This window comes from Propithecus coquereli, unplaced genomic scaffold (assembly GCF_000956105.1).
Source record: "Propithecus coquereli isolate 6110/MARCELLA unplaced genomic scaffold, Pcoq_1.0 Scaffold32, whole genome shotgun sequence".
NCBI lineage: Eukaryota > Metazoa > Chordata > Mammalia > Primates > Indriidae > Propithecus > Propithecus coquereli.
The window spans coordinates 3,057,848-3,082,150 of NW_012148841.1; the positions used below are offsets into that span (position 1 = coordinate 3,057,848).

At 41.8% G+C, this 24,303-nt stretch overlaps 1 protein-coding gene across 1 annotated transcript in view; it reads left to right on the top strand.

Annotated features, from left to right (window-relative positions):
• The window catches only part of MAGI2 (membrane associated guanylate kinase, WW and PDZ domain containing 2), a 1,576,038-nt gene that overhangs the window by 1,520,182 nt on the left and 31,553 nt on the right, over positions 1 to 24,303 (top strand). Inside the window, exon 21 of the mRNA XM_012650290.1 lies at positions 4,099 to 4,237. Within this exon, the coding sequence (XP_012505744.1) occupies positions 4,099 to 4,237 (139 nt within the window). The remainder of the gene's footprint in view (positions 1 to 4,098; positions 4,238 to 24,303) is intronic.

Sequence of the window (24,303 nt, forward strand, 5' to 3'; positions counted from 1 at the left end):
AAATATTGCAATAAAAAAAAAAAAAGAAAAGAAACTAGGTCCACGTGAGTTGGCCCACTTTCACAGTATGCCCAGAACACCTTGGAAGATTCAGAATCTGTGTCACGGCAGCATTTCCATCCCATTACCTACCCGCTGCCACTCCCAAGAAATTTTTTTTCTCAATTTGGTAAGATCTTGAACTATTCCCAAACTTCCATTACTCCCAGTGAGTCAGAAAATCAGCAGGCTGCCCCCGACTGGTTCCTGGGGAGGGGGAGGGGGCTTGGGAGAGATTCGACCAGCGTCACAGTTGTTCTCATCTCCCTCTGAGGGGACCCTACACGGAAAGCTGAAATTATGGGAATCTACCAAGTGAAGAGGTCAGCCCAGACTCCTGGAACTCAATGGAAATAATGTCCCCGACTCCTCCCAGAGACTCATCCCTGAGACTCTGACAGAGGACATGAGTCCAGCCCTTGCGCAGCCCTGGAACCCCTCTGTTTCCCCACCTCCCACACAGTTTTGCAAACCACCCCTTCTTTCCCCCATGCTAATTTTTTATCCTCTAAGTCCCATAAGCTCCTTCTAGGAAAAAGAAAAAACAAACACAGAAGAGAATGAAAATAAGTTTCCTAGATATTGCTATCATCAAGTATGGGACCAGAGTGCAAACAATGTGGCTATTTCTGTCACAGCACAAGATCTCTTTTGCCCTCCACATGTTTTTTGTTGGCACATCAGTCTTGGAACACAGGTGTCCTCAGACAGAGGTGGCTGTCAAGGCTTGATTTGGGGACCGAGAGTATTTATAACCCTTTCTGCCATGGGTCTCAAGATGGGCCATGGGGAAAGGCTTCACTCACCCACAGATGCACATGGTGCACCTCGGCCAGACACACAGCCAGACGGGCCCCTATCTCCGACTCATCTCCCCTTCACCTCCTCCCCCAGCCTCCTCATGTCTCACGTGGATAGACAATGTGACAACCCCATCACTCAGCCCGCTTCCTCAGTCTCCCACCTTTCTCTCCAGGCTACCCTCCCCACTGATGTCTCAGGGAGATTTCTAAACACCACTCCGCTTCCCTGGTTAGGTTACCCCCTGTTTAAAAATTTCAGTGCCTTGCTGTTGCCTTCAAAATAAAGCCTAGTGTGACCCTTACTAAGTGTGAGAGGGCTACCTAGAGTTGGCATGTAACTTGCATCCTGAGAATGAATAGAAATTCAGGAGGCAACACTGAGTGGGGAAGTGAGCCCAGGTAGACAGAACACCAGGAAAAGGACAGAGTGGCTTAGAATCATAGGATTTTGCAAAATAAATGATCTTCATGCAAAATTCAAATAAATAAATAGATAGATAAATAAATATCTAAACTCCTGAGTAGCACAATAAACTACTCAGAGTTCCCAAAATACACTATGCTGTCAAATCTCAGGGTCTTTGCATATGCCTGGAATGCTTTAGAATGCTTTCACCCTCCTTCACCTGGGGAACTCCTACTGATACTTCCTCCAGGCAACTCTCCCTGACTATCTACCCCACCCCTTATGAGTTAGTTGTCCCTCCTTTCTGTTCCCTTACTACTTTTGTGAGTGCCTCTGTCATAGCAATGATACATTGAGTAGAAATTGTCTTATTTACCCACTTTCTCCCCAATGGACTGAAGATATATTGTACATAGAAATATGCCATTTATCTCTATAACCCCAGTAAACTGTCTGGCACATAGAGGTACTCAGAAATTATTTACTGAATGAAGACACTCAAAGCATGGAGGGCAGACAGATATCGTAAACCTGCAATGAAGTATGATAAATAACAGAGTGGGGTGCAGTTGCTACTGAACAGAGAGACTGGACACCTCTGCTTGGGTAGGTGTAGGGCTGAGGAAGGTGCCCCAGAGGAGGAGATGCTTGGGCTGACCTTGAGAAAGGTCAGGAGATCAGGCCCATAGAGAGGAGAAAGCAATAAGAACAGTGGTATGTAGAAGAACCTGGATGTATTTAGGAAGATTTCCCTTAGAAGAAGGATTCTGGTGACAATGAGGAGAAGAGATTGGTGGGAGAGTTTCAGGAGAATATTGGAATGATCCACATAAAGGCCTGAGCTGAGCTAGTTAGCAATGGGATATGTGTGAGGACAGGGACAGATGCAGAGAAGTTGAGAAAACAGGAGTCCGACGTGACCCCCAGGTCTCTGGCTTGGATGGGCAGTGCCTTAGCCAGCATTGGAAGGAAAGAGAAGAGCTGCCTTGGGAGGAAGGCAGTAAGCCCAGTCTGCTGCTATTGAGCTGGAGTGGCCTGGTGGACAGGCAGGTGAAGATGTTTAGTAATCAACTGGATGTGTGAGTCTGAAGCTCAGAAGAGATTTCAGCCAGGAATGAAGACTCTCTCTCTATATATATATGTAACTTCATTGGAACCTCCATTTTACTTTTTCAATTTAATACTGTGCCATGAGGTTTCAGTCATGGGTGAGGGCTACTGGGGAAGGGATAATTGGTCCCACTTCTGCCTCTGGCTTAGAGACGTGGCCTCTGGAGAGCCATTCAACCTCAGGTTATGCCTGTTGCATCACAAGAAAGAAGACAATTGAGGAAACTTGAAGTAAGGTGCTGGCTCTAAAACAAATTAATGTAGTCCTGTCTTCCTGGTCCTTCTGTGCAATGTGAAGGTCTTGCCAGTGAGGCCAACCTCTTCCACTGCCCGAAAACCACACCACCTTTGGCAATCGAGCAGGCAAAGGGAAGTCTTCATCTTGATTACATTGGAACACTTACCCCTTAGACAATCCTCTTTAGGTAGAAATGCCACTTCCTTGCTACAGCAAACATGTTTGTTCTTTCCCCTCACTTTGGGGTCTTGTTTTAATGCCCTCTCGCTACTGTCACGGCAACCTTTTGTTCCTTTTCTTGCCCAGCCTGCAGCATCCACTTGATAATATTAACACTGAGCTACAGAGAGTTTTTCTGCAATTCTGTTTGCAGTACAGAATTTAAGCTGAGGTCTGCTCTGTTTAAGGGACCCAAGTAAAACAGCATTTTTGCAAAGCAGCTCTTTGTGTTTTTTTCCTGTTTAATTTGTCTTAAGTTACTTGCACTGAAGTGAAGCATTTTTTAATTCAGAGGTTCCTAACAGTAATGGTACCATGGGAGTTAGATGATATGCTCATGGTTTTATTTGATGATGTGCTCTTTTATTCCAAATACTTATTCCCAAAGGCTAAAAGGGAATTGCTTATAGAACCCAAGTATTTCTGATAATTCAGGAAGGGTTGGTATTTAACCAAACAGCTTCTGGCGATCAGGTGTGAGCATGGCAGAGATGTAGCCAAGGCATCAGTCGTGTGGGGAGAGTGGAGGATCTCATTTTTAATTCAAGGGACTGTGATAGCAAACTCATCATCAAAACTGAATATCAATTAACCACTGTTTACAAAGAAGGCAATATCACAATAGCACCCAGGGAAATTTAAGTGATGCGTAACAAAAATTCTCAGGGAAGCACAAAAGCCAATCATTTCATCCAACATGCTGAATTAGATGCTGCACTAAGCCAAAAGCTGGCAGTATGTTCAATGAAAAGCTCTTAAAATATTTACTTTTGCATCCAAAGCAAAGGTGCCAGGTTATTTTGAATAGTGGTATCAAATATATTCCCTAATTTTTTTAAAAAATGCTAAGTATGAAGAAAAAACAAATATTTAAGGTGATGAATATCCCAAGTACATTGATTTGATCTGTACAAATTATATGAATGTATTAAATTACCACACTGAAACCCTGAAAAATGTACATCTATTATGCATCAATTTAAAAAATTATGCTTAAAAATTCTAAGTAGCTAACAGTCTCTGCCCATATAGGCTAAATATAAGTGATATATCGCCCCAACCTTCATGGTCTGATATTTTCATTTCTGTAACGGTAAATAAAGCTTGGGGTCAGATTAGGGATGCAGCCAGGGATTAGCCTGTTCTAAGAAGCAGCAGGCTACAAGCGAACAGTTCAGATGCTCTTAGGAAACTGGTAACCTGGGGATGCTTTTTTCAATCTGCTGGAAATGCAATTTGAGTAAAACCATCTTTGACTAACTTAATTTTTCTTTAATTAACAGGTAGGAGATCAAATCATTGAAATCAATGGGGAAAGCACAAGGGACATGACACACGCCAGAGCAATAGAACTCATCAAATCTGGAGGAAGAAGAGTGAGGCTGCTGCTGAAGCGGGGCACAGGACAGGTCCCAGAGTATGGTGCGTTTCACATTTCGATTCTCCCTTTTTCTGTTTCTCCTGTGTACCATAAATGCCTATGCTTATTTATAAAACTACATCAGTTCTCTATTTCTACCTACATATATATTTAGCTATCAATAGGTGTGTATATATATATACGCACACATATGTATATTTAAGCCCAAGAAATCTATGTGTGTGAGCTGTTTCTTTTGCTCCCTCCATTAGGGAATGTTTAGATATCAAATGTAGGACCTTTCAGGGCATCTCTGAGTGTGCACGGAGATCCAGCACCACTTGTACATCAGAACTTTTGCAATTTGGCAGTTCCTCTGTTCATTTGAGTCCACAGTAACTTATCAATTCTCTCTGAAAACTGCTTGTGCATCAGACTATCCCATAGGACTTGTAACTGGGACCAGGGGAAAAGCAAGAACAAATCTTCGGGGTGTGAAGTTTACAATGTAAACTGCAGTTTGTGCAATGGGTGCATTTCCTTTGCATTTAGGAATTATTCCAAAAATTCACTCCTATGTTGTGTTTCTGTATGCTTTCCAGGAAGGCTTTAGAGTGCATTTTAATTCACGGATTTGCCTTCAAAAATCTTTAAAGTTATTTCCCAGCGGTCCATTACAGACACCACTGACAGCATAGTTCTAGTGTATCAGAAACAGCTAGGTGGTCATTACACAAAAAAACATCAAAACCTGAGCTGGTTTTTAAAAACAATCTCAGGGAGTGACAGAGAGACAAAGACAGACAGGCAGGCAGACAGGCATCAGTGAAGACTAGTGCAGAGGATACCTGTTCATATCAGGGAAATGGGATCGAACTGCTAACCTGAAAAATGAGCTCAAATTATTGATCTAGATAAATTGTTGATCTAGATAAATCACTTTCATCCCTCTGTCTCCTATCAAAAAACTTCTAAAGAGTACTTTTTCCGTTCAAATTATGCTTTTTGCATACATCGTCTAAATAACTAACATCTCCTTATTTAGCAGGGCAGATCCATGTCCTGAGTTCAGTTGAAATATCTGACTTTGAAGGCTCTTACATAGATTATGTTTCCAGTGTCTTGTACCCACCCTCCGCCAAGACCTACAAAAGAGCTAGCAAGCCCTCACAGTGAGTCTGAAAGCATTCGGAAGTTTCCATGCCTAAGGAAATATTACATCCCAGGTTCCCAGGCTTAATCCTCAGAGCTAATAAAATATTTTTTAAATATTAATGTTAGCAATAAGCACAGGCCTGATTCTGCTAAATGGTACCAGCATTAATGCCTTTGTAAAGAATCTGAACTCTTGGAACAGAATATTTTTTTACACCTTAGAGTATTGACTGATTTAGTAATATCGAAGTGACTATCACTTCTAAAACATACCACAATTTAACAGTATATATTTCACTCCACGGTAAGACCTATTAGCTATACCAAGAAATTTTCATGGAGGTTATACTGTTCTTATTGTTCTAACAAGTTAATCTTTAAAAAGTTAATCTGACCAATGTGACTATCCTGAACTTTTCATCCTTTCGTAGAATCATTAATTGGTCCATACTTAATTGGTCAGCAGCCACTACACCAGCTGCTTGTCTACAGTTAGCAGTTAGAACAGTGCTACTGACCAACTAGTGGCATCACTCAGACTGTAATGCCTAAGTATGAAGCTGTCTCAAATCATCCTGAAGAAAAAATAAAAACATGTTTTTGAGCAAGACAAAAAAATTCAAGATCATGGCAACATTATTTTAATAATTCTTAATATCATCCAAAAATATCTGGTTAAGGTTAAATTCTCAAATTAACCAACACACAGAGAGATTTTTAATATATGGGCATCCTTTTGAGGGGCCAGTCATCAATATTGTTAACTATGCCAGTGTTGCAAAATTTCTTCTAATATATTCTAAAATGTAACATAAAATCATTCTTGCTGGTAATGTTAGAGCTTGCCAGCTGCTTTTGATATTAGGTTGACATGGATTTTGATTGTAAAATAACTTTAGAGAAAGAATTTAATGGCAAAGAGCAGTCTCCTTTAGGGAAGGAAAAGAATAGTCATAAACTGAGTAAATGTTGCTTCTTCGGGAAAATCTAAGCTGAAAGGGGCCTGGTTATGCGTGAGAAACCAAGAAGATTAAATAGAGATCACATCAGCATCTTTGAGGATAATGTCACCAAGTTGTATTTCTGGAAATTCACAGCGACCAGTTGGGTGGGGAGGTGGGATTCAGGAGTCCCCAAGACCACCCCTACATTCAGAGATTTTCTAGAAGGGCCCATAGGGCACAGCATATGGTTGTGTTCACAGCTACGATTTATTACAGCAGCGTAGTAAAGATACACGGCAGGATCACAAGGGAAAAAGACAAGGCAGTGTCCGGAGGAATCCACATGCAGATTCCTTATGCTCTCTCCCCCACGAAGAGTCACCCAGAGCACACTCCCCCACCCAGCAACAAAAAATGCAGCAGCATCTGTGTGATGTTGCTGCTCAGGAAAATCCACTAGAGACAGAGCGCCCAGGGTTTTTACTGGGACTGGTGGTGCAGGTAGCCTCTGCCTAGCACATACCAAAATTCCAGACTCCCAGAAGGAAAGCAGGTGTTCAGCACAAGCCACACAGTTCTTTGTCCAGATGCACCCTAATCATAGGTTTCTTTTGTTTGCCTTTTAAAATCCTAGCATTGGCATAAAATCCATCCTTAAAAGATTGTTAAAAAGGATTATCAGAATCCATAGGAAACATACTTAACCTGATAGGGAACTGATCAGGCTTAACCCAGCCTGGGAAAGAGTGAACTTCGAAGATGAGGAGGCTAGAAAACAACTGCCTGTGGAAGGGTTGTAAAGTGGCATCCACAGAGGGTGCTCTGACCCCTCTCTGGTTCAGAATTCAGAACTGCTTTGAAGTGAAACCCTTATCTGGACTTCCGGACACAGCAAGGAAAAGCTGGTCTCGGTCAAGAGAAATACAGAACTCTCTCTCTGAGTTCTTCAAGTGATCTGTGACAGAGAGATAAGCACAGGTGCAAGAAAAAAAAACCCCGGGCAATCTGTCAGATCATTGACTAACAAAGTCAGTGTGAATCCAAGTGGGCTGAGGAAAGGGATGAACATGCTGCAAATACGCCATCCTCAATTACCAAAAGGCTAATCGTCAGATGACGCCTCAGCCAATTCAGAGGCATAAATCAACAAACGCAGCCGCAGAAGTTGTAGCTACACACAGAGGCTGTGGAGCAGCTGCAAGGGGAGTAGGAAAATGATAAGGGCTTTGAAGAAGTCGCTTTCAGAGTTAAGTTTTTGAAAGAGAAGCTCAGGAGATAGATACTTCAACTCTACTCTAGTCCTCAGGATAAGAATTTGTTGATTATAAACTCAGTGGAAAGTGTTAGTTCCCCCTCCCTTGACACACATCTCAACACTATACTGAGAAAAGAATCAAAAGATGGTGCATAAAAAGTAGTGCCCCCCTTAACACTGGTTATTGCTATTCAAATTAAGTTTGAAAAGGATAGAAGGAAAGGAAGTATGCCTCATGGTTGTAAAACTGCACGGGAATGAATTATACAAATTAGCTCCCTGCCTTGAAATACAGGTGTCCTTCATTAGCATTCAAGGAATACAACTCGAACATAGACTTGATTTATAGCCTGAGCCAGGGCCAGGGCCAAGGTAAACAGAGGTGCCATTGGATAAAAAAAATTCCCAGCATAAGTAGTGCAGACCTAAGTGGAGCATTTCCCTTGGTAGCATTCGCTGTTCAAAGTTGATCAGAATAAAGCAAAACAGAAACATGCTTTTCAGTCTTGGTTGGTGCTCCGGCCTGTTTATGCTCTTAAAAAAGCAACAGGGCAGGTCTTTATGAATAGCACAGTGAAGAGTGTTCTATTGTAAATGAAAGTCTCAGTGGTCTCAGGAGGCCCAGGCAGGGTTAAAAAGGATGAAGCAGAATTCTCACAATATAAATGACCTGGCGACAGCTAACACCAAATGCCCACATAACAGGGAAGACATAGCCAATCAGTGAATTACGCTTCTGCCTACACTTCCATTTTCAAAAGTAATTGTATCTTTAATAGGGTTTGACTTGATTACAGGCATTTGGTAAATGAAATTGTTTATGTTTTATAAGTATAATAAAACTGTGCTGAGTAGTGGAAAAACAGATCTCTCTAAGGCAGTGACTATAGCTAAAGAAATGAATGGGCCAAATAGTTGTTTAGTTAAAAGTCTTCCTTTAATCAGTGAATCAAAATGACTTCCAACAATCATATTGGAGCACCAGATTAAGCAGTACTGGTCTCTATTTAGATGGCAATAAGTAATGTTTATTTGTTTATTCTTCTTTAAGAATATGCATTGCCAAGTAAACATTAGAAGTGTACCCTTATCATCGTGATTTGCTCAGCTTGTCTTTCTTCCCTCTAATCATACAAAGATAAACTACAGACAATATACGCCTACCAAATATTCCATATGGAACAAATTCTGTGACTGATATTGTTAATATAATTAATATTTTCGCAACTAAAACAGGATTTACTGAGCACCTACTATGTGCAAGACACTCTGTAGGTACTTGATGGTAAAATATAATCCTGGTCCTCAGTCAGCTGACACTCTAATAATGAAGATACACGTAACAATTGTTTCTGACAGAGTGGTAACTGATAAAAAGGTCTCAAAGGATCTGCTCTCATTAAAAAATTAAAATGGATTCTGTTAATTATTTGTAGACTTTAATAAGTACTTCTAAAGTGTTAAGGATACTTGAAGAGCACTTGACTTCTTCAGTTTGTTAAGTATTTCCTTTATATTATTTATACTGATAATTTGTACTTCTTCTGAAGAAAGGACCTGTTAAATACGGGTATCTCTGCTTGGACCTAGTCTGAAGTATTCTGAATTCCATGTTAGTGAGCCAAATCTTCTGTGAAATTTGCTCATCATTGCTCGTCCCCTCCTGTGGCTCTCAGCCCCCTCTGGAGCCTGGCGCAGCATCACCTCACATCCCGTGGCTGTCCTGGATGTGCTGATGTGCCCCCGCAGTAAGGACAGCGGGAGAGTTGCCATTGCCTGAACCTCAACCTCTTCCTCGGGGACCACGTTTACGAGAGCTTTAAGTGGCTCCACAGCCTTTGCACTAATTCACCTGCATTTTTAATAGGGCGAAAGGAGGTTTGCTTCAATCATAAATTCTGAAATTTAATTTCAGCTTCTGACATTCTTGGTTGAGCGTATCTTCCTTTTTCATGAGAGGGTCCACAAATCACTCAAGTAGCCTTCCACCGAGTAAGGGAAAATGATGAAGCACCCAGGGAGAGGACAAGATGTCCGCAGAACCCTGACTGCCTCATGTGGAGAACGGGGTTCTTCTTCTCTGAAAGGCTCAAGATGCTCTGTGCAGCACCGAGGCAACCCCAGGAAATCCTCTAACCATAAAACTTGCAATAAGTTTCTGTTTCATGGAGCCAGAGGCAGGAGCTTTCTTAAAGAACACAACTTCGAAATTCCTTTCTCCGGCGCTCAGCCAAAACCTCATTTATTATTTTAAATGTTTTAGGATGAGGAAAAAAATCCCATTTCTTCACATTGTTTTATTGAAAATCATGGACTATAATGACATTCCTTTTTTTTATATACTCTTACATGATTTTCAACATGCATTTTTCTTTTTAAGGATATATTGTCTCTCTCTCTCTCTCTCTCTCTCTCACACACACACACACACACACACACACACACACACACACACACACACACACACACCCGCACCTGCAAGTCCTCATTTATTAGGTATTTAAGACTCTGATAAAATATATTAGATCACATAGTGGCCAAGAAATCTACCAAGAAGAACGCATTTAGCTCTTGAGCTTCAGCCTCCCTCAATTAAATTGTGGGAGGAGATGAGTGAATGAGGAGGTATCTCTTCCAAATCCCATCGAGAAGAGCACCCCCATGCATCTTGGAAAACCTAAAGATTCCAGCACCTCCAGTAACCCATCCTGGAAAGTCATATTTTAGTATCTAATAGGAACGTTCCCTTCCTTGCCCCAACATGAAGCCGAGCTCTCCCACAAGAGGGCTGCTTCTCATAAAAGTCCTGGAGAAAAGGCAGCTGTCTTAGTGGAAATACTACTGAATATGGTAAAAACATTGGAACAGACCTCACACAAGTCACAAATGCAAGAGACTTACGTGGCAGGGCAGTGAGGAATGGGGAGTGGAGATTAGGGATCAAAGGGCAAGATTAAATATGGAAACTAAGAAAATCCTATAATGCAGAAGAGGAGGAAAAAATAACACTTTTTTAAGAAGAGTCAGAATCCTCTATCTCCACCCTCCCTCCCTCCCCTGACCACACACTCTCCCTCTCTCTCTCTCTCTCTCTCTCTCTCTCTCTCTCAAAAACACACACACACACACACACACACACACACACACACAGCCTTTTAAATACACAGATGCCTGCACTCCCTCTCACTCTCCACATACCCTCTGGAAATTCTGATTGAGTCAGTTTGGCCCAGGGCTCTTTATTTTTAAAGTGCCTTCCCCGGGAATTTCACGCCCTGGAGATTGCTGGATTTGTCTGCTCCAGCTCTATTGTAAAGGCCAGGCCCACAGAAGGATTTATTCCTTGTTGGCCTTTTTACATCTTGTTGGCCTTCCACTGTTAGACTGTGCCCCAGCCTTTGCCCATCAAGTCTAAATCACTTCCATTCTAAGACGTACGGCCATTGAAACATAAAGGAAGAAAGGAAACTAGATTTTCCTCCCATTGTCCTCTCATTTTCCATATCATGCCTTTTTGACAACCTGAGTTTATTTTCTGCTCTCATCATGCAGGGTCTGACCCTGTGGCTCACAGCATGAGAGTGTTGACTCAAGGTCGGCCTTCTAACTCCTCAACCAGACCCACTGCAAAGTTGGTGATACATGCTAAGGTTGTTTTCCCCACTGTCGGATTTTCTCTTGTCTTGAAGTAGAGATGTTACAGAAAATGTTTTGATCCCCATGAAGGAGTTTAACCACAAACCCTGCTGTCCACCTGCTCAAAGCAGAGTCCAATACCTTAAGGCAAATTATAGGGTAGGTCCAACCAACCACCATAACCAGCAAGTGTCCAGTCTCCAAAGCTTCAGAAATGCCCGTGCCTACCACCATCTCCTAGTTGTTCCCAGTCAAATAACTCACCAGCTTTAATTTTTAAACTCCTCATTTCCACTGGAAGAAATAGTGAATCTATAAAGCCAGCTTTTGTTTTAAGACTTTATTTTTCCAGAGCAGTTTTAGGTTCACAGTACATTTGAGAAAAAAGGTGCAGAGATTTCCATGTCCCCCTGGTCCCCATTGATCAACATCCCCGACCAGAGTGGAACATTTGTTACAATTGATGAACCTACATCGACACATCATTATCACCCAGAGTCCATAGTTTATATTTGGGTTCACTCTTGGTGGTGTACACTCTATGAGTTTGGACAAATGTATAATGACATGTATCCACATCCACCATTTTAGCATCACAGAGAATAGTGTTACTTCCCTACAGATCCTCTGTGCTTCACCTATTCATCGATTCCCACCCCTACCTCTGGCAGCCACTCATTTTTTTGCTGTCTCTATATTTTTGCCATAAGGCCAGATTTGCATTTTCCACAAACTCTGCCTACAGCCTCACTCAGTTAGGATTGCCCCAAGGTCCTGTCCTAATAAACACCTCCCAATATTTCTTTTTAACCGAAGCCCATCAATCGGGACCAAAGATAAAATCATATAATGCCTTGCTCCAGGCTTGAACGATATGTTCTAACTGTGGCAAAATCTCTAAACTTTGAGAATCACATATTCTTCAGTGTGCTATTTGGGTTCTATAGAACAACAAACACACATTTAGCCCAGACTAAAGAGCTGTTAACTATTTAATATAGTATAATATGGCTCAGACATTTGCTTCCAGAATAGCCTGCTTTTACACCTCTGTAGGAAGGTCTCTGGTCTTTTAAGCATATGCTCTCCAGCAGATGTGACCCTGGGCTCATCGGGACCCTGGGTGTTAGGGCTGGACATGCATGCTGATAATGTGTGCATCGAGCATGCCTAGCACAGTGTGCAGCTCTGTTTCTCACTTTTCGCTGTGGTTTCTACTTCAGCCTCGTCATCAATTTATTTCCATCATGTTCTGAGTCCTTTTATTTGACCTTCTGGGCATGAGGCTTCCTAGCACATGAATCTTTCAGGCCCAGTAAAGGCCATGTTTAAAACCAAATGAGAGCCTTCTTTGTGTGACACTAAAACAGCTTGATCATTTTCTCACAAAATTGCTTGCATCTTGGCAGGACTAAATGGTAAACTCAATTAATAAATTCTGAAATTTAATTTCCACTTTTGACATTCATTGTTAAGCATTTGCTTCCTTACCGCAGGGAGGTTCTACTTTCCATTTAACCTCAAAGTACCCTCCCTTGCCTCAGACACACACCATGCTGTGAAAATCACCCCTGGAGCATGACCCAAAATCCATGTGCGACGCTAATCTGCTCTGTGACTAAAGCCATATACGCCAGTGCCCTGTGTGGAGCAAGTTGGGCACGTACGTGGGAGTATCATCAGGGTATACTGGCAGAGGGAATCAGGCCTCAACATGTCTGAGCTACAAGGATGAAGTTCTTCTGATCGCCTTCTGAGCACATCCCCGTCACCTCGCCCCGTGCAGAGCTGAGAGAACACAATAGCAGGCGTTGCAGGGAGCAGCTGTTACCTCTCCTAGGGGCCTGTCTCTTGGAGATTATTGACCCAGATATTCCCAAATTTCTAGATCCATCTTGTGTAGGTAAAGAACTATAGTCCATGATCTGAGCTAGACACACACCAAAATAGCCACGAAGAGGCTGGTTTCAAAGCAGCCCATGGCAAGTGAGTACAGAGGAGTAGAGCAGGCAAGACATTTTTTTTTCAGCTTCATTTTTTTCCAGAAAGCAATTATATCCAGGAAGTCAACTGTGAACTTTGAATATAAAGAAGCACAGTGTTAGCAGTGAGGGGAACTATATGAATTTATGAGATTATTAGAGAAAACATAAACATGAGATACTATGTAGTTTTAGAATTTTTTAAAATTTAGAAATGATTACTGTGACTGATTCTCAAATGACAGCTGATATCACTAAAACACCCCATTATTATGAGAAAATTCTATACAAATTTAGATATTACCATTTCAAATTTTATTAACATTTGTGGCTCCATAAAAGCACCTCAGGATGCCCTCCATATTTTGAAAAAAAAATCTACTTTTTGAATGTATAGCTAGCTCAGTCTTTCACTAATTTCACTTGCTGCATGCTCGATAGGGTTAGCTTTACTTAAAGTCTTTATTCTTACTACCTAGATAATTTTTATTCGACTGCTCTAAACATACTAAGCAATCTTGATTCTAACAGTAATAATATATCTTTATCACTGGTTCTGTTAATTCTAATGATTGGTCCTAGGCTGTTCCTCCCCTTCCTTTAGGAATGGTACCTTCCAGTCTCTCCATGTGCATGAAAAGTGACAAGCATGGGTCCCCATATTTCTACTTATTGGGCCACCCTAAAGACACGGTTTGTAAAATCTGCATGAATATTATCTTTCTCTAATGAGCCTTGGTTTTGCATATGTCTTTAACTGATGTGTAATGCTTTCTCTTTGATAGTAGCTTGTATCTAATTACTGCTAAAGATCTGGAATATATTTGTAGCTAAGTCCTTATAAGTATAAGGACAGGATTTGTGGATTTGTGAACATTTGAGATGCATCACATCCTAGGGGGGGCAGCCTAGGATGGCCCCAGCAGGAAGCAAGGGTTGAGGGGAGAACAACAGAGGCAGCACTAGCAGAGTTCTGCCCCATACACTTCAAAAATCCTCCCAGTGCAAATAACCAAATTCATTTCCTCTCAGCCCAAGTATGGACAGCTCCAACCTAAGCCACCTTTTTCACACCAGACAGAAAGAGAGGCATAGTTGCCAGACATTCTGGCCCTGGAAACTCTGAACTCCACCTGGCTGGGCATTTCCCAGCCTGCGCTGGGGCGCTCGTCCAATCAGGACTGGGTCTTCTCACCTTCCTTCCTCCATACTCAGTGATGCCCCAGGTTTAAGGAAAAAACAAAAATTTTAAAGAGCCCATTTGTGACCAGTTTTTGAAAGTAGTCATAACTTTACATCTAGATGGTATTCACCACTATTTCAAAATGAATATTCTCAAGTGTTGGCTATATTTTAGCCTAATATTTGGTGAAGTTCCTAAGGAAAGAAAAAGCGCCCTATACTTAAATAAAGCAGAGTGTGGATGGTAGCCTGGCAACTGCAGCTCAAGCAACTCCCTACCCTCAAATGCATCCCTAGAGCAGCTCACATTGCCACTGTCAGAGCCTACAGTGGCATGTTGCTACTGCCACAACTTAATTGGACCGGGATTTTAAAATGTCAGTTTGGCTTTTTAGCAGAAACTAGTACTCATGCTCAGTCTCCACAGTTAGCCACATAAGCATGACTCAAACTGACACATTTCTCAGTCTGGTTTGATTCTCCCCCATCCACACTGTCAGTCACGGCTAAGCATCTCTTCTCCGAATTCTTTTAAGCCAGCTCTCTGAATTTTTGCTGAAATGTATTTCCCAGTTGTTAATGACCCTGCTAATTACCCTCCATGACTGGCTTAAATTTAACATGAAAGATAATATTATTCACTAAGGGAATTATTTAATTGGCCTACTGCTAAACTTTTCTTTATGAAATAGTTTATGCTGATATAAATATCTACACACAGACACACACACACACACACCATTGCAATAATTCCTTGAAAATATCTACAAAAATAAGTTTTAAACATATCATTTTTCTAAAGTATGTCTCTCCGGGATAACTTATTGATCAGGGGAAAGCTAAGTTAGGGCATAAAGGAAAAAGATGCAATATGCTAGAAAAGGTATGAAGTCGTAAAATAATTATTGGGTAAATCTAGTCTAGTGACCATAGATTAAAGAGGTATAGATTTCTGTTTCTGAAAAAATAAAGGTCTGTGTTTGCCATGTAATTTACTTTAGCTAGTCTGTAATCCATGGGGATAAGAAAACCTGAATTAATTTGCTAGAGTCACTAACTTTAAAAAGAAGAAGGAAGGAAGGAAGGAAGGGAAGGAGGGATAAAGAGAGAGCTCTTTGTGGTTTCGGTTCAGTTCCACAAACATATTTTGAGTGCCACCTGTGGCCCCAGGCACTTTGCTTAGAGCTTGGGGTATAAAGATTAATATGAGAGACTCGGCCTTGTGCATTCACAGGCTGGTAGGAGAAACTGGGAGAAAATCACGTATTGAAGCAATATGAATAGCATCAGCAACGGGCGATGAGAACCCTAAGGAGGCGGTGTTCTAAATCTGCTTAGCAGAGTTGCAGAAGATTCTACCCAAGAGGTGACATTTTAGCTGGGCTTTGATTTCACCAGGGTGGGCAAAAGGTAAGACTGTTACCAGGCAGAGGAAACAGCTCGAGAAAAGCCGGGGAAACTTGTTCAGAACGGCTATAACATAGGCTAAATGGGAAAGGGGGTGGCCAAAATGAAAGAGGGGCTCTATTAAAAAGGGCCTTCTATACCAAGCAAAGGAGTTTGAAGTTTATATAATCATATATCATTAAAAATTTTTAAGTGGGAGGGTAAAAATATCTGGATTTGGAAATATATACCTCAGTAGTATTTAAGATGGGTTTTATAGGAAAATACAGGCAGTTAAAATGTTATTGCAAAAGTTGAGGCAATTGATATGAGGGCCAGAATTAGGGAAGAGGTGGTGGGAATAGCACATTGGGGTTGGATTTTGGAGATATTTCAGACATTTCATTGATGCAAATAATGAAACTTGGTGAATAATGAATGTGAAGGAAAAGATCAGGTAGGAGGGTTGTGGCCCAGCCTGGGTGGACGATGAGGCCAGGAAGCCAACAGGAAACACAGGAGAAGGAGCCAGTTTAGGAAGAAGGACGATGAGGTTAGTTTTGGGCTTGAATTCCAGGTGCCTGAAGGACACTTATGTGAGGCATCCCAGAAACAGGGCAGGAACAGGGCGCTCAGGTGAGGCCTCAGGAGCCTGAGTGGGGATGAGCCCTCCCCCAGAGAGACCCCACCACGTACGGAGAGAAGAGAGTCCTCGCAACACAATCACATTTAACTGGCAGGTAAGAGAAGTTGGCGAGGAAGATCCAGAGACAGCAGGCAGCCTGAGAGGCAGGAAGAGAACCAAAGCGAAAGGAACAATGTGGAAGCCAGAGGGAGGGCTTCAAGGAGGCTACAGGGAGAATTACCCATCAGCCCTCCTGGTTGCCCAGCTCAAAACCATCTTCACTAACTTCCTCACTCACTATACACAGCCAGTTCCCAAGTCTGAGCACTAACTCTCTCCTTTCCCAGGCCGGCCCTCCCCTCCATCCTATTGTTGTTCTATCCCAGTTCAATCTCACTTCCCTGGATTAGATAGCCTTCTACCTGTTTTCCCTTCTGCTATGGCCAGTCTTCCCTGATCACTGATGCCACAACAATTGTCCTAAAGGATTGCCCTACTGAAAAAGATTTCCCCCTCCCGAAAAAAAGATCTTAAATGAATCCCCAATGCTGTCCATGATTTGGCCCCATCCTACTGTTCAGTCTTATCTCTTATCTCTCACAATTACATATCTGTGCTCCAGCTACACTGGAACATTGTCATTGTCCTTTATTCCCGCCTTCATGGTTGGGCACATCTGATCTCTCGGCTTGGAAAACCCAATTCTTGTCTTCTTTCAAGACCCAGGTCAAAGGCTGCCTCCTCCATAAATCCTTCCCCAAGTCCACCAATCACAAGTAACCTCCCAGTCCTCTGAAATCCCATATCCGCTTACGTCCCTCCTCTTCTCCTGCTCTCTCTCTCTCTCTCTCTCTCTCTCTCTCTCTCTCTCTCTCTCTCTGTTTTGCAGCAGAGTTATCACTGTCCACATACTTCCTCCCCTTTGTGGAATTCATGTTATTCATATCAGTATTGACCTAGGTTCTTAATGCAGTGCTTTGCAGATTGAGGACAACCAGAAAGACTGAATGAATAAGTGAATGAATAAACATCTTGCGATATCACAAGATCATCATTCTGACAGCGAATTTCAATGTAGGTTTTGTTTAGATAGTTGTAGAAGCTAAATTTCTACTGACCTCTTCAACCTGATCCAGAGATAGAGTTTTTCTTTTTGTTTTTTTTTTAATTAAATTCCTGCCTGTCCACATATTTTCTCTTTGTACTGAGAGTTGAGTGGAGGAAAACTGGCTAATTGAATGTTCCAGGTAATTGTTTCGGGTTCATCCAAGTTTTATCATTTATGTATTTTTTCTCGAAGTGTAGTTGTGACCCACACTGGCAGCACAAACTGTAGTTTAACATGCCAGAGTTGCTTCTGAGATACAGAAATGCCACATATAGCACAGTCTCCTGGAGACACGAGCTAACGTTAGTCTGTCTGAGTGGGATTCCGTGCCTACTTTCCTGCTGTATAAAAGGAGCCATCACAGAAATTCTCTAAGTTCACTTCTAGTCTCCTGGGTCTATACCAAGTTCAACCAAATTTTCCTCTTATATGTCAGCCCTTGTTGACACTGTGGAGACTACAGGAAAAAAACATGACATCATCCCTCCCCTCAAGGAGCTCTCCATCTCACCCAAGAGCCAAAAATACTTAGAACAGAAAAGCGCGGGCACAGTATCTCATGCCTGTAATCTGAGAGGCCGAGGATCACTTGAGGCCAGGAGTTTGAGACCAGCCTGAGAAAAGAGCAAGGCCCCATCTCTACAAAAAAGAGAATAATTAGCCAGGTGTGGTGGCATGCACCTGTAGTCCCAGTTACTCAGAAGGGTGAGGCAGGAGGATCGCTTGAGCCCAGGAGTTTGAGGTTGCTGTGAGCTACGATGATACCACTGCACTCTATCCCTGGTGACAGAATGAGACCCTGTCTCAAAAAAAAAATAGGACACTACAAAGCAGAATGATGTGAGAGTTTGAGATGAGAGGTGGAAACAATGACCAGAAGAGTCAGAGAGCACTTCTCAGAGGAAGGTGATGTTGAGATACCCTTGAGGAACCGGTGGGTTTAAGATGGGCAGAGAGGCAGGCCAAGGGCTCTGCGATTCCAAATGAATGTAGGATATTGTGAGAGATTATTTTGAAGCCAGTAAGCAAATGGTATGACCAGAACACAGGGCTCCTACCAAAAAGCAGAAGCAGGAGAAGTAGAAAAACTTTGAATGACTAAAAAAAGCCAATACTAGAAACTAACAGCAATGAGGTGACCCAGAAAGTTCTCAAACATCACATTGACGTGGCCAAAGAAGGGCTTATGGGTTGTAGAAAACATTTTTGGAAAGAATTTTCAATCCTAGCTACCTATCAGAATCCAATGGGAAATTTGCATTTGAAAAAATAGCCATAGAGGCTCCTCCCTGGACCAATTAGACCAGAATGGGGTGGGGGGAGCTGTAGACAGAGGTTTGCTCCTGTTGTTGTTAACGTGCCCCAGGTCATACAAGGAGCAGCCGGAGTCAAAGATCACTGAACCAGAGGCAGATCAGATAAGCTATTAGGATAACCTAGAAAATGCAGGGATGGGGTAATGAGGTGCTGAAAACAGTACAAGTTTGATACAGGAGAGTGGGCAATATGAAGAGCCTTGAAAGAAGAATCAATACGACTTGGTCACTGATGGTATAAAGGGAATAATAATTAAGAAGAACCAAAAAAAAAAAAAATCCCTAGATTAGATCCTGAGTATTTGGGGGGAAGGACCAGGGAAATAGGAAAATTCAGAAATGATGCCATTAACTAGCTGGGTGACCTTTTGAGAATTACTTAGGCTTTCCCATTTGATAAAAACAATAAAATAAAAAGAATTACTTAATTTCTCTGGATCTGTTTTCTCATCTATAAAACAATAGGGTTCAGTTACACAATATTTTGGTTCCTTTCAAATGCTAACATTGAGAGTACTGTGAGTCAACTAATCGAGGCATATTAAAAAAAAAAAAAAAGTGTGGGCCAAGCATGGTGGCTCATACCTATAATCCCAGCAGTTTGGGAGGCTGAGGCAGCAGGATCACTTGAGGCCAGAAGTTTGAGACCAAGTTTGGACAACATGGCAAGACCCCATCTCTTAAAAAATAAATGTGTAATTTTAAGGTATATATGGACATTCATATAGTGATTCATAACAAGCAATTGCATCACAGTCATGTGTCTTCAGCAGGTGAAACAGAAAGGGCAGATGGGTCCCCAGGGAGGAGCACAGGAATTGCCTCTCCAAAGGAGGCCAGCAAAGAAGAGTGAGAATGCAAAAACTCCCTGGTTGCCTGCTCCAGGCTCTGTGTCACCTCCCTGCTTGTGACAGGTGAGCAGTGACACAGAAGCTACTTTCCCTCATAATCCCAACCTTAATGTACAGACTCAATCATTTTAATATGACCACTTGGAGTTGCTTTCAAACATTGGGTTTTTCTGGTGAAAGATTGTCTCACATTAACGGTGTACCTTCAAAAAAATGAATTGGGTCTTTTTATAATTTCTTATGAAAATTCACTGACAGAGAAGGCAAGTAGCAGGAATTCTTAATGTCTCTTTTTGTTTCAAGATGTTTCTCTTTTATATATGTATATAAAATGCCGGAGGGGAGAAAATTTATCTTTCCCAAGTGAAATACATCTGTTCAGTTGGCCTTTTCCCATTATAGCCATCAATAGTTTATCACCCCGGGCACACAGCAATCAATATCTTTAGCTTGTTTTGAAATGAAATATCAGGCCATGTCTAGGCCAAAAAAAAAAAAATCTCACTGCTTACTCAGCATGTAAGTGAAATGTTGCTTGCCTTTTGGTGGCCAAACACAGTGAAACCAAGTCCTAGTCTTTCTCCATCCAAAGCCTTAAGGCACCTAAAAGCTCCAGCTAGAAACCCCCAGTTGTGCTAAGGTTGTTAAAAGGCATAAAGAAAATGTATAAATGGCCAAAAGAAATAAGAAAAGATGCTCAACATCTCTAATTATCAGGGAAATGCAAATCAAAACCACAGTGAGATAGCATATCATACCAGTGGATGACAACTATTAAAAAAAAAAACAGAAAATAACTAGTGTTGGCGAGGATGTGAAGAAATTAGAACTTTTATGTACCATTGGTGGGATTGTTAAATGGTGCGGCAGCTATGGAAACAGTATGGATATTCTTCAAAAAATTAAAAATAGAATTACTATATGACCCAGCAATCCCACTTTGCGTATATACAGAGAGAAAGATATCCAAAAGAATTGAAAACAGGATCTCAACAAGACATTTGCACACTCATGTTCATTGTAGCCTTAGTCACAATAGCCAAGAAGTAGAAGCAACCTAAATGTCCATCAATAGATGAATGAATAAGGAAAATATGGAGTGTTTGTGTGTCTCTGTGTGTGTGTGTACAAGTGTATAATGGAATATTATTTAGCTTTACAAAAGAAGGAAATTCTGTCACATGCTACAATGTGGATAAACCTTGAGGACATTATGCTAAGTGAAATAAGCTAGTTACAAAAAGGCAAATACTGCGTGGTCCACATATATGAGGCATCTAAAGTAGTTATACTCTTAGAAGTAGAATGTGCTTGCCAGGGGCTAGGGATAGAGGCAAAGTGGGAATTGTTGAATGGGTATAGAGTTTCAGTTTTGCAAGATGAAGTTTTAGAGTTCTGTTGCACATAACAATACTGTACTGTACACTTACAAATGGTTAATATGACAAATTTTATGGTTTTTTTTTTTTTTTTTACTAAAATAATAAAAAGACACTGCTGCCACACAGGGCTCTGAAGAAAACCAGAGTCTCTAAGCCATCAGCAGAGGTTAAGGCACAGAGGATTTCTCCACCTTCTGGGCTTTATTTTGTAAATTACACAGCCCTCTGGACAATTGGATAACAGGTAATGAGTTCCTTAAAGGAGCAATCAGTAGGAGAAAGGTAGGTTATTGTTATAAGATTGGCATTATCGTCAGTTCACTCTCTAGTTAGCAGTTTTTTTGTTTAGCTTCTGTTGTTGCTGCTGTTGTTTTGGTTCTTGCCTTTGATTGATTTTGGAATGGGGACCCCACCAGGGGCAGTAGGGAGGCAGGACTACCTGTATACAAACAGAGGTTCCTGAGTCAGGTGAGGTTTCAGCTGTTTGTTTATTTTACCTTCCTTTGTACCCCACCTGTTCTCACAAAGACTTCTTTGGAGACAGCAGCTCAGGTTCAATGGGGAGGAGGAATATCAATTGTCCTGACAGACACTCTAAGTAGGAGCTTGCAAAATAGACACATGCTAATGGAACACAGTCCTGATTCTGACTCAGAACCTCACTGACAGGAGTAAATCATTCCCATTGTCTCCTCTGGGAGCTTCCGGTGTTTGGCACTCACTATAGGGATGGCAATGTCAATGACAACATTGCCAGGTTATTTAGTATTGCAAAATGTGACATAAAGATCGTGCCATTCTTTTTGCCATTCTTGTTTCTTATATAAAAAAAAAAAATCACTGGGTTATTATCTTACCTGTTTCACAGTTCTTTGGTCGCTGGATCCATTAGCAAGCAGGACTGTGCCCAGAGCCTCATGCTTAGCGCTGGATGGTGCCTTGCGCTATGTTGTATGAATGAATGAATGAATGAATGAATGAATGAAAAATAGCAGGGTCAGGTCCTGCCCTTCAGAAGGTTATGGTCTCTTAGGGAACAGAAAAAGAAAACAAGCACTCTTCTGCATGAAAGGGCTTAAAAATAATTGTGGCATAAGAAGACAGTACGTACACACACCCAGAGGAAGGGGAATACCGTAGTAGAGTGAGATGAGTGAGATGGGAAATTTTTTAAAAAAAGAATTCCTACCTCTCCAGCTCTCCAGTCTTCAGTATCCCAGAATAAAAAGTAAGTCCCTTTAACTGCAGCATGTTTTGCTCATATTATACTAAAGTGCATGTGTGCGCGCATGTGTGTGTGTGTGTGTGTAGCGGTGCACAGTGACAGCATTCTGAGAAAGAACTACCATATCTAACTGGCGGATCTGGTTTCCTCCACTTATGAAGAGAAGGTACAAAATAAACTCAATTCATAAAAGGAAGTGGTATCAGATCCAGCAGATTCTGAGGTAGATCTCGTGAGAATACAAGTGTGCTTGAAAAATCAAAAGGCTAGAACTAAGCCTTTAATATCGTACAGCAAGCCGGAAGTTCAGTTTGGACTGTTGAGCAGAATGCAGCAAAATCCGGTCAATTATTTTCACCTCTGTGGCCCATCAAAGAGTAAACAATTTTCAGCTGAAATTTTTTCTCAGCTTTTTCATCATCCTTCTCCTCTATTTGATCTTTCCTCAATCCACACACCCCAGAAAATGGGCACTTCCACTTTGAAACAAGGGAAGAACGCACAGTGCAGGGTAGGGGAGACTGTGAGAGGCGGGGGAAGAAAGCCACAAACTTCTACTCAAGCCAGAGACCTCAGAAGAGAAAATACACGAAAATACTTATATTTTCCCGAATTTCTGGATGACAGATTACACCTGAGAGAAGCATTTAAAGGCCTTAGCCTCACTTTTTGACCTCCAAATATACACATATTCCCATGGCAGGAACATAGCCAGACTGTCCTCATGGGTCCTCATGCCCTTGGGGCCAATCTGACAAGGCAAGGGGAAGGAAGGACAGAGAAGGGACTTCCCTGCACCTTTGGACAGAGGATCCCACAGTCCTGGAGCAACTTCTGTATTAAGGGTCTCTTCACTCACTCTCCGACGGAGCTCTTTGAAAGGCTAAGATTCTGAAATGAACTCCTAGGACAGAAATTTTAAAAGGACATATTTTAAATCTAAATTTTGAAAATGTTCCTACTGTCATTCTGCAACTGCATTCGTTCTCACATGATGCCCAATGGGCTCTTGTTTTAGATAACGTTTACTGATTTAACAAAATACTGCATATTAATTATAGAATATCTCAAAATCAGAAATAATCAAAAGAGGGAAAAGAACTCTTTCTCTCTTTTAAAATGTGACCATTTTATTTTGAAACCTGTTTTTTTTTTCACTTGGCAGTATTTAGACCACATTTCCATAGTATAAATATCTGTGCACCATTTTTAATGACTGGTTAGCATTCGGTTGTATACATTTATCATTTAACCAGCCTCCTATTTGGACTATTTATCTTTTTAATTTTCTTTAGTTTTTCCACTATTATGAAAAATCCGACGGAAAAAAAAATCCTTGAAGCTATATCTTCCCATATATCCTCAATTATTTCCTCAGGGTAACTTTGAAAAATGAAACCACTGGGTCAGAGTATCTGTGTTCTCACAGGAGGACGGATGAAGTCAGGGGACCCATATCCTGATTGTCACACATAGCCAGCTCTGGGAGCTACTCTTGGGTGAGGAAGTAAAGTTTTTATTGAAGTATCTTTTCTAGTAGCCAAGCATGTATGAGCTGTGGCAGAGGCTGTGGGGTGTAATAAAAAATGCCCGTAGCTGACAGGAAGCACTGGTCCAGCATGCCGGGCTGCCCCCCTGTCTTTGTTTGTCTGTGTTGCTAGAGAGAAATACCTGAGGCTGGGAAATTTATAAAGAAAGGAGGTTTACTTGGCTCCTAGTTCTGCAAGCTGAACACAAGCATGGCGCCAGCATCAGCTTCTGGTGAGGGCCCCAGGCTGCTTGCACTGGTGACGGAAGGTGAAGGGGGCACACCACGGGATGTGACGAGAGAAGGCAAGACAGAGAGGGGAGGCAGGTGCCAGGCTTTTCTTTTTAACAACCAGTTCTTGTTGGAACTGAGAGCGAGAACGCACTCTTTGCCAAGAGGATGGCACCAAACGTCTCCCACTAGGCCCCCCCTCCAACACTGGGAGCACGTGTCAACATGAGGTTTGGCGGCTGAGACACACCAACCACAGCACCCACACCCCGCCAGGCACCTCAGCCCGCGCCTCGCTTGGAACATGCGAAACGGCTGCATT